General features: G+C 33.2%; 1 protein-coding gene across 8 annotated transcripts in view; it reads right to left on the minus strand.

Moving 5' to 3' along the window:
- The window catches only part of MYO9A (myosin IXA), a 358,540-nt gene that overhangs the window by 211,259 nt on the left and 135,183 nt on the right, over nt 1–12,098 (minus strand). For all 8 annotated transcript variants that reach the window (XM_057488942.1, XM_057488943.1, XM_057488944.1 and 5 more), the window contains 2 exons: nt 7,921–8,037; nt 5,215–5,349 (listed from right to left, as the gene is read on the minus strand). In XM_057488942.1, coding sequence (XP_057344925.1) covers nt 5,215–5,349; nt 7,921–8,037 — 252 coding nt within the window. The remainder of the gene's footprint in view (nt 1–5,214; nt 5,350–7,920; nt 8,038–12,098) is intronic.

Raw genomic sequence — 12,098 nt, forward strand, 5'->3', positions numbered from 1 at the left:
ATATGTAACATCTTCATTAAATTCAATTATATTTTATAATTTTTTCAACTTCTAGGCTATTTAGAAATACACAATTTTTAACCACACAGGTGTTTTCCAGTTACCTTTTTGTTGTTTCCTGGCATAACAGTATGGCAGATTGTTATGGTTTCAATCCTTTGAAATTTGACCTTTGTTTTATTAGTCCAGTATATTAACAAATTTTGTAAATTTTGTGAATCTGAAGTTATCTATATATGCCAATAAGTATCTGCTTTAAAAATCTTCTATATTCTTATTTGATATAGGCCTAGGGAAACTGGCATTAAAGGGCAGACAGGACTGGATGCCCACAAAAGCATCCACTTCATTCTCTGGGTGCTTTAATCTTCATTATCCTTACTGATTTTTTGTCTGCTTATTCTATTAGCTATTCAGCAAGGTAAGTTAAAATAGACCACTACAATTACAAATATGTTCCTTTTTTAGTTTTACTAAATTTTATTTTATATACTTTGAGGCTATGTTATCAAATACCTATAAATTTGGGATCGTATACTTCCTGATGAATTGATCCTTTTAACATTGTCAAATACACCTCTTTATCTCTAGCAATGCTTAAAATGTAATATTAATTCAGCTATACCATTTTTTTTTTTGGTTAAGGTTTATTACATCTTTTTCTATCCTTTTACTTTTAATCTTTATGTATGTTTATAGTTTAAGTGCCTCTCTTGTAAGCAGCAATTTAGTTCTATTTTATATCTAATCTGACAATCTCTGGCCTCTAGTTGGAATAATTAATCCATTTATATTTAATGCAATCACTGATATCTGTGGGATCAAATTAACCATCTCACCATCTGCTATTTGACTTGCTGTTTTGGTACTGCTTTCATTATTCTTTCTTGCTTTTTTTGGAGTACTAGAGTTCTTTCTACTTTACTTACTTATGTTAACTTGACAGTTTCATATTGTTTTATTGTTTGGTGGTTATCTTAAAATCATAACACATATCTTCACTTATCAGTATTGAACAAAGAAAAAAACCTCTCAATTGGCCTTTAACACAAAGATCTTTGAATACCTTAAATTCCATGTACTATCTTCCCCGCTTAAGTACTATTACACCCATGCATTTTAGCTCTACATAAACACTAAACCTCAAAAGATATTATCTTAAGTACTATTACACTCATGCATTTTAGCTCTACATAAACACTAAACCTCAAAAGATATTATCTTAAGTACTATTACACTCATGCATTTTAGCTCTACATAACATTACACCTCAAAAGATATTACACACTCACGCATTTTAGCTCTACATAAACATTAAATCTCAAAAGATACTATATTCACTTAGAGTCACCACTTTTTTACAATGTTCACTGCTCTTCAGTCCTTCCTGCATCTCTGCACTACAATAGGGATAATTTACCTACTTCTCAAGTAATACACTTCAATTTTAAGGAAAATACCCCACTGACAGGCATCTACTGTTTCCCCTGAAAGACTGATTTTCAGTGTTATTGTTGCTTCTTTAAGAGTACTGTCCCACCCTCCATCCCACCCCACAGGCTGCTTCTCACATTTTTTTTCATTATCTTTGGTTTACTATATGGCTGTCTTCAGAGTATTTATCATGATTTGGATAGTTAGAGCTTCTTAAATGTGTGCTTGTTGGATTTTTCTGTTTTGTATTTTAAGTTTTGGGAAATTCACAACCTTATTCTTAAAAATTCGTATCTTTTCAAATATGGCTTCTATCCTATTTTCTCACATACATCTTTCCATATTATCTATTACACTACACTACATTAGACCTTTTCACTATGCCCCATATGCCCCAAATAGTATAGTATTTTTATTTCTTTTTTAACCTTTATTTATCAGACTGAATACTTTCTCCTGCCCTTCCTCCAAATCACTATTTTTCTCTTAAGCTTTATCTAACTGTTAAAAACTATTATTTGTCTTCTTAATTTAACTCTATGTTTTAGTTCTAGATTTTCCTAAGTTTGAGATCTTTTTCAAGCTATGTGAGGTTCTTAAATAAAGATATCACTTTTTTAAAAAACTTCATGAAATCATTGTTACTTTAAAGTGCATGTCTGACAACATCATTATCCAGATCCCCTGTGGCACTATTGTCTCATTTCTCATGGTTTTTATTCATGTTCATTTCCCAATTAGTATGTCTTTAAAAAAAGTTCTCAGTTAAAAAACTGAATGCTGGATACTGTCTATGAAAAATTACAAGATAATTTTTCATAATTTACGAAAGATGATCCCTTCTTCCTCCACCGGAGACTAAATTTACTCTTGGTAGATGGCTAAGAACATTAGGAATTCTTCACCTATTTTAACCCAATCAAGAACTGAGATGATTTGAAACTGGGCTTCATTCAGCCCTTGTGATGCCTGATCTATCTCTGGTTTATCTTCACTCCTAAGATGTAACCCTTTGTGGTCTCAAACATAGGCTGTAGGGGTTGCCTGGGGGTTCCTTCATGTTCTTGAATCCGGAGAAAATCCTGTTCAGCTTTTCATATTCTCAAGTTTGGCTCTTTCAGAATCAGCAGCCCTCTACCAGAATAGAAAAATGTCTCTAGGAATAAAGCAGTCCCCAAATGCTGGGTTCATCTCCCTAGATTTCTGGCTTAAATATCTAAGCCCTGTAAAACTTCACTGATTTGAAGGTACTATAATGTCTTCAAATATATTTTGTTCATTTTTTTTACATGCTCTGCATGGCAAGTTTGGTAAAGAGTTTGGTAAAAATTTCCTAGTCTGACATCCCCAGCAGTGGGACAAACAAAAGAAAACCTCACTAGATTATCAATATGTCAATAAAGATCCCTGCACTCTAAATTTTTTATCTTTGGTGCCCAGCATAATGCCAGATAAACAACTATTTTTCAGTTTACTAAACAACCAATGACCTGAAGGATAATTCTAAGCAAGTAAAGAAAGTAAGAAGAGAACAGTACTATAAATGACAATAAGAAGTACATTTTCAAATCACAGAAACCCTTTCAGTCTCTTATTCCACATTGTCTCTACTAATACCTTGATTCAGGACTCATTCATTAGTGAGTCTATTAATGCCTTGATTCAGAATCACTCACTCACACTACCTTCAACTTGCTTATAGATTATGTCCTTCCTTCCAGTTCACCTTTCTTCAGTCTATCTTTCACAGTTCAAATTCAAGTCCTCTGTTAACTGTATTTCAAATAGCTCCTTATTCTCTGAAAGAAAACTTCTAATCTTCTTTGCATGACATATAAGGCCCACAACTATATGACCCTAGTCTGCTTCTTCAAACTTATCTTCCCTCCTGTCTCCATCCTTATAGCCTGTATTTTAGTCATACTGAACTATTTTCCATTCATCAAGAGTGCTATACTGCTTTAGGCCTCAGTTTTTAAGGATAGTTTTACCTTTGTTTAAAATAGCTTTTCCCCATTGACAATCTGGTGAGCTCAGCCTTTATTCAGAACTATATTCCAGAATCACTCCTGGGAAATCATTGCATACCTTCAGAAAGTTCTAATTAAATTCATCCTATATATCCCTAATATTTAACATCACAACCATATCCATTACAGCATAAATTACAGAAGAGAATACTGAGACTTGAATGAAAAAAAAATACGTATTTAAGATCTGAGTCTTCTGATCCATAATTCCACTACACCGCCTAAAAATATGATATCTAGAGTAGCAAATAAATTAAAATCACCCACCCCTAAGCAGTTCTGAACACATTTTCCATGAACTTTAAGGTTTTCTTTTTAAATATGTTTTAAGGCAAGGCATTTCTTATGGCTCTTCAATGTTTAATTTACACATCTAGAAAGGGTAAGAGTAATTTCAGTTCACAATAACACCCTTCTTCAAAAGCAACTTAATCAGTCTTCTGTTTAATGATCCACAAAGCAATTGTTTTGCTTTGTAAAATACAGACCACAATCAACACATATACCCATTTGCAAGAGATAAAAAAAAATACTAATTTAGTATGATCTAGATAAAAGAAAACTGGACTGAATCAAGAGACAAATCCCAGACGAGCTTTTGGTTAAAGCCAAGAATTATGGAGCCAGAGTGTTAAGTCTGAATACTGGCTTAAGGCATTATCTGTAAAGTGAGAATAAAAATAATAACTGCCTTATAAATAGTAAGTACTACATAAATATTAGCTAATATTATAACAAATAATACTATCTCTTAACAGCTTTATTGGAGAGTCTAGCAAAAAGTTTACGTGTTAAACATGTAATAAACTTTAAGTATCCATCAAGATGGCCAGGATTAATGATGCTTTTGCTACTGTTAATCAGTCCTTATAATCCTTTCAGCAAAAACAGAGGTACCTAAAGCTAGAACAGAAGGCAACAAACCCCAGCATAAGAAAGATATTTTTATTTCTGTTTTATATTCCTCTTATGGTCTTTCTGTTCACTTCATTTCTTCACTTCCCCTGAGTTTAATGTGAACCCTGCTTCTGCTTATATCTTGATATACAAACTGAAATTCTAGGCTACAATTTCAACTTGTTACTGAGTTCAAACTTGGCTTGGAGAAAGCCCACATTTTCTTTGACCCTGAATTTACCCTAAGATTTCCCATGGAAACTGATAACTCACTCCTTCTACATTAACTCAACAATTTGAGCTTCTCACAAGAAATATCTAGATACCATTTTCATCTCTCTACACTTCCGTATTTTCTTATATCCATAATCTGAGTTGATCTGAGATTCCATTAGTAAACTCTTTTTCTCCCACAGATAAAGAACTAAGAGACCAAAGCAATCAACTAGATTGGAATTAAAGACCAAAGGAAATCAAACAAGCATACTTAGCTTTGTAAACCATACAGCAAGCAAAGAACAGCAATTAAATATTAACCCCATGGACAGAAACCCAAAAGAAGTTCATAAATCTCTTCATTCTAAGGTGCACTCAAACAAGCACATATTATTAAATCTATTTGAGGCCTATTTTTTTTAAAAAAAAGAAAACCCTGTATGATAAGGCTCAAAAACTATGCTCTGATTTTTTATTTACTTATACTGATATGAAGGCTATAGTGTCTCTAACCAAATATAAGATTTAAAATGCTTACCATGACTATGACTCAAAAAATGTATGCATGCATGGTGTGTATGAAAAGTAGGGGTGCAGGAACAGGAGGGGACAAGCATACATGCACTTAGATACTCACCTGCTCCAATTTAAAGATATGCTGATTAAAGTAGTGTTGTAAACGTTCATTAGCAAAATTAATACAGAACTGTTCAAAGCTATTATTTTCATAATCTTCAAACCCAAATATATCAAGAACACCAATGGACAAAGTCTATAAAACAGGGGAAAAAACTATGGTTTAAAAATGATCTCAAATTTACTTCATGAGTAAAATATCTACAACATAAGTAACAAAATCCTCAAAGTTCTACAGTGGGGGAGATGAAATTTTGGGGGCCAGTGTTCAAACAAAATATGCCACAAATAAAAAGCATTTTAGTTCTCTTTGTCTTCATCTTTTTTCTTTTTATCCTTATTATAAAAAACACACCCAATATTTTAACACGTGTAATCCATGGATTACTTTACAGAAAAATACAAAGCGGAGTTATCTCAATCTCAGAAATCCCTAAATGTCAACAGATAAGAAAATGGAAAGAAAGAACATGTTATGGGGAAGTAAAAGGGTTACTTAAGTAAAGCTAGGTTACTTCTAGCTCTGCCTGGTTATAACAAGACCAAGCAAGTTTTTTTTTCCTATTTTGACTTTCATATCCTAGTAGAATTCTGCTTTAAGAACCAAGGTAACAATTTAATCAGCCTTGTACAAACTACGAATGATATCAGAATATGTATGTGGCTTTCTTGGAACTTAAAATTGTTTTGATTTACAAAAAAAAATTGTACAAGTTTTACAATATTAAATAGTTCTAACAGGAGTATAACAAAAAAAAGAACAATGCCTTCTTCAGTCTCAATTTCTGCTCCCTCAAGTCAACAATACTCAAATCTTTCAGCTGTTTGGTATGGCATGACGTATTAGAGTAGAATATAGAATAGTGTATAAATGCTTATTATTCTATTTCTTGATATTTTACTTCTAGAAATTATCTTCTAACTTCTTATTATTATGGATGATACAGGGATTCAGCTCTAATACCCCCACACCAAAATTCTCCTCACTACCTTATTCTTGAAATACAGTTGTATAACAATTTGGTTATATGAAAACAATTTTTCTCTACTGGTGCTAAGAGAGCTACTGGGCAAAATGATGTAATAGTTGATAAATAGTAATCGATTTTTTTAAAGTCTCCATTAAGAGCATTTTGTTTCCTTAATTTTCCTCACTAATTTAAAGCCCTTATGAAAAAGTGAAAATAATGACCTTCAAAAGTAAGTCAATTTGGTAAATTAGATTACAATTACAATTAATTTTCTAGCTGAAGGCTTACTCAAAGCATGTAAAGTTCACATTAAGAGCAATTTTACACTTAAGACAGTAAAATCTGCGATATTAAAAAATAAATTCTAATTATAAAAAAAGGCCTGAACATAAAAAGTTAAATTCTAAAAGTATGAGAATATCTTATAATTTGGGGCTGGAAGAGACCTTCCTATGTAAGAAAAATAAATCAATAAAACCCAGGCCAACGAAGGAAAAATGACAGAATTAACTGCACAAAAGTTTAAATCATACAGGCTCAAAAATAAAACATAAATATTAAAAGTCAAGAGAAAATACTGTAATATATATTAAACTATAAGCAATATCCATAATGCCTCCTAACAAGGAATAATAAAAAACAAAATAAACATAAAAACAGTGAAAGTATATAAAGAAATAATAAAAAGAAATAAAATAGTGAAAACATGAGAAGATGCTCAACTTTCATATATCACTGAAAAGATTGGCAATAAAATGGCATAGTCCTTCCTAGCCTATTAGCAGAAGAGCATACTGATAATATCCAGTATAAGTAAAAAAGCAGGGAAATAGGCACTTATATATACTACTATTGGAAGCATAGTCTTTTTTGAAAAGCGATTTAGCAGTAGCTATCAAAAATTTAAAACATACAGTTGACTCTTAAACAACATGGGTTTGAAATGTGCAGGACCACTTATACACAGGTATTTTTCAATAAATATATTGGAAACATTTTTAGAGATTTGCAGCTACTTGAAAAAACACTTTCTTTTCTCTGCTTACTTTATTGCAAGAATACAGTATACAGTACATAAAACATACAAAATACGTATTAATTGACTGTTCATGTTATCAGTAAGCCTTCTGGTTAAAAATAGGCTATTAGTAAAATTTCTGGGGAGTCAAAAGTTAAACACAAATTTTCAACTGCACCAGGGTTGGTGCCCCTAACCCCCATGCTGTTCAAGGGTCTACTATATATCCTTTAATCCGGCTACTTGTTTTGAGGATCTTATCCTACAGAAAGGTGCACAAAGAATATTTGTTACATCATGATTTATAACAATAAAACAAATGTAATATATTTTTAACAGAGAAATTTATGGTATGCATATATACTATATAATACTATAAAATTATTAAAAATAATGAGATCTAGATATATTTCAGGGCATACTAGGTAAAAAAAAATACAAGTTAGAAAAAATACAGATAGCATGATTCTATTTTTATGTCTAAAAGCAACATCTACAGGAATGTTAAGTACTTGAGAAAAAGGACTGGAAAGACACACAGAATAACAGTTTCTCTGAACAGGGCAATAAAAACAGAAGTAAGTAGGGAAACAACAGAAATAGATAAAAGGTGATTCTTACTTATTACTCTACATAACTCTGTTTTTAATTTTATGTGTTAACCTTTGTTTGAAGAAGTTTTCCAGGAAAAAAAAATAATAATCCAATATATGTCTACCTTGGTATTTTGTTTCAAATCTTTAGTATTCAGAAGTGCGTGATTAATTCGAAAAACTATCCAGTCAAAGAGGGCGCTATATAAAGACTTAGCCATGGAATTCCTCACTGTCACAGCCTGGAAAAAAAGAAAAGAGAAGGGTTAGCTGTACAGTTGAAACTGGCAAAAATCTGACTAAGATATTATAACAAAGTGTGTTTTGCTCTCATTCAGGAAAGAAAGCTTACTCTCCTGAATTAGACAATAATTTTTCTCTTAATATAAATAGCTATAATTGAAGTTTTCCATATATATCATTAATTTAGTCCAACTCAGGAAATCTAGGGTAAAACTGCCATGAAAGAGAAGGGAACAAAATGTGGGTCACTCGGCACAAAATAGTTTTACTGAAAATTGGGGTATATATATATCACCTAGTAAAGAAGGCACAATAGGGAGTTTACAAACAAATGAACCTTGCCAGGTAAAGTGAGAAAGAGTATTCCAGGCAGAGGAATGGAAAAAAGTGTTTTCCAAGCAGAGCAAAAGGCATCAGTTATCTGTGAATCCTAGTCCAACTCTTAAAACATAATCATTGTACAACAGTTACATTCCTGGTTGTCTTCAACTTGTCATCCACAGTAACCTCTAGAATTTCTCCACCCTCAGACAAAGTTACAATTCTTTCATTATGGAGTTTTGCAAACTATTTCTTCCCTCACTTTAACCTTTCTCCAGCTCATGGAAACTCTCTGTACTATCTGCTCAATTTTTCTGTAAATCTGAAATTGTTCTAAAAAATAAAGCTTGTTCAAGAAAATTCAACATTTAGAAAGCACTAAAACCTAAAAAATAAAGAGAAGGACACATATCTTAGCAAATTGAGTCCTGGAGCTTAGAAGACTACAACTTCTAATAATTTATATGTTTACTATCTAGGGACTTATTTTGAAGCCTGTATATTTAAGCGTATATTTATATCTCTGTTCTGAAGTTTAGAGGAAGTACAGAGTAATGATTAAGACCTAGACTATCTTCCAAACCCATTTCTCTATTTATTCTAGCTGTATGACCTTGGTCAAGTTATTTAAACTCTTAGGCTACAGCTTAAGTTTTTGCAAAATGGAGATAATACCAAAACCAACCACATAGATAATGAATGAATTTCTGAATTTTAGTGGGAAAAAAATTAAAGTTTCAAGTTCCTAGACCAAAAAATAACTACCTAAGTCATTACCTACATAGGAAAGAGAGGAAAAGTATCAACTGTAACTTCAACATTAGAAACTCTAAAGTAATTGGAAAATGTTTACAAGTTCTGAGAGAAAGAGGAATGTGGCTCTGGAATTCTATACTTAGGCAAGTTATCAATGAAATATATTTAAAATATCAAGAAAATCAACGGTAGAAAATACAGAAAGAATAACTGTTTTATTTATTATATATAACAAATATATAAAATGTATATAATACGTATTATATATACTACACAAATATAATATATATTATATTCCCAAGGGGGAAAAAGGAATGAAGACAATCAGATCAAATTCAGCAAAAGTACAATATTTTTTAAATGAACAAGTATATGACAAAAAAAATAATAAAACATATTAGTTATCACAATAAATATAAATGGTATAATTTTTTAGTTAAAAGGCAGATCTTTAAACTCAATTGGAAACTAAAACCCATCTATTTATGGTTTATATTAACTACTATTTTCATAAAATATCATAGTCTGATAGAATCCAGAAATACCAAAATACACTAATACCTATTCACCATATAACTCCATTATACTTTCAGTCTTTTTTTCCTGAAATTCAGTCACAGCTTAATCTCAATTAGCCCAAATACCAATTAATATTTTCCCAAACAATCAAGATTTCACTTAGTATTTCATATCTCACTAAATGGTACTGATTCTTATAGTTGTATGAACTACAAAATTAGGATTCATCCAATACCTCCTCCTTTCTCCCTGCTTCCCATTAAGAAAACATTTGCCAGATCCTGTTATTCTACCATCTAAATTTCTTTCTTTTTAAATATATCCATTTCTCCCTATCACTATGTCACCATTATAAAGAAAGCAGCGAACATCTTTCTTTCAGTGTCCAAACTCATCTTTCCACATTCACTCACCCTGTGTGTTAGAATCCTAAAATGGTCCCCAAGATTGCCATCTGCTGGTATACATGGTTCTGTATAACCACCTACTCTTAAGGGTGGGCATGACTGTAAAATGATGGATTTCACTCCCATAACTATGTTATATGACAAAGATGAAGGATCTTAATGATATAATTATGGACCAAAAATCAATTGATTTTTTTGGTTAATCAAAGAGAAATTATACTGGGAAGGGCTAATCTAATCAGAGAAAGCTCTTAAAAGGGACTGAGTCCTTCTATCAGAGATTCTCTTGCTCATCTTGAAGGAGCAAAATGCCATGCTGTGAATAAGATCACAAGGCAGGAAACGGCAAGTAAATTCTAGCTGTTGAGAATGGCCCCTGAGAGCCAAAAAGAAATTAAAGATTGCAGTCCTACAACTGCAAGAAACTGAAATCACTGACAACCTGTGAACTTGGAAGAGGATGTTGAGTATCAGATGAGACCACAGCCTTGATAGACATCTTGACTTCAGCCTCTTGGAAACCCTGGGCACGGGACCAAACTAACCTGTGCCCAGACTGAGTGACAAAGAATGGAAACTATCAGATAAAAACTGGTGTTGTATTCAGACACATGAAAAGATGCTCCACAACGCTAATTATCAGAGAAATGCAAATTAAAACTACAATGAGGTATCACCTCACACTAGTAAGGATGGCTGCCATCCAAAAGACAAACAACAACAAATGTTGGCGAGGCTGTGGAGAAAGGGGAACCCTACTACACTGCTGGTGGGAATGTAAATTAGTTCAACCACTGTGGAAAGCAGTATGGAGGTACATCAAAATGCTCAAAACAGACTTATCATTTGACCCAGGAATTGCACTCCTAGGAATTCACTCTAAGAATGCAGCAATCAAGTTTGAGAAAGACCAATGCACCCCTATGTTTATCGCAGCACTATTCACAATAGCCAAGAATTGGAAGCAACCTAAATGTCCATCGATAGATGAATGGATAAAGAAGATGTGGTACATATACACAATGGAATACTACTCAGCCATAAGAAAAGGGCAAATCCTGCCATTTGCAGCAACATGGATGGAGCTGGAGGGTATTATACTCAGTGAACTAAGCCAAGCGGAGAAAGAGAAATACCAAATGATTTCACTCATCTGTGGAATATAAGAACAAAGGAAAAACTGAAGGAACAAAACAGCAGCAGAATCACAGAACTCAAGAATGGACTAACAGGTACCAAAGGGAAAGGGACAGGGGAGGAAAGGTGGGTAGGGAGGGATAAAGGGGGGGGGAAGAAGAAGGGGGGTATTAAGATTAGCATGCATGGGGGGATAGGAGAAAAGGGAGGGCTGTACAACACAGAGAAGGCAAGTAGTGATTCTACAACATTTTGCTATGCTGATGGACAGTGACTGTAAAGGGGTTTATAGGGGGGACCTGGTATAGGGGAGAGCCTAGGAAACGTAATATTCATCATGTAAGTGTAGATTAATGATACCAAAAAAAAAAAGGGCAGTACCTGTGTGGTGACCTCCAGTGAGTTCTACACAAGGGTATAAAGGGCATATAAAAGTGTAGGCAAAGGGTCTGTTTGTGTTTATACAGAGGATGAAAGGCTAATTGGGCTACCCCGAAAATGAACTAAGATACGATATGAAAAAGAACTTCCAACATCAGCACTCTCTGGAAGACTCATGCCAGAAGATGATCGTCAAAAAACCCCAACAAAGATCCACGCACTGCTACAGCTGTAGATGCACTCATCCCACCAGTTCCTGGACTTGCCATGGGAATGAAGAAGGAGATATCTAAGCTGGCCTGTGCATACAGTAAAACAACAAATTTGACTGGATCTATACTGTTGGAGCTCAACCAAGAATTTGGAGAAGTGCAAATTGTAGCGCTCCAAAATCTTACAACTACAGACTATTTAATGTTAAAAGAACATATGGGATGTGAACATTCCCCAGGAATGGGTTGTTTTAATTTGTCTGATTTCTCTCAGACTGTTCAAGTTCAGTTGGACAATATCCACCATATCATAGATAAGTTTTCACA

Source organism: Manis pentadactyla, chromosome 11 (assembly GCF_030020395.1).
Source record: "Manis pentadactyla isolate mManPen7 chromosome 11, mManPen7.hap1, whole genome shotgun sequence".
NCBI lineage: Eukaryota > Metazoa > Chordata > Mammalia > Pholidota > Manidae > Manis > Manis pentadactyla.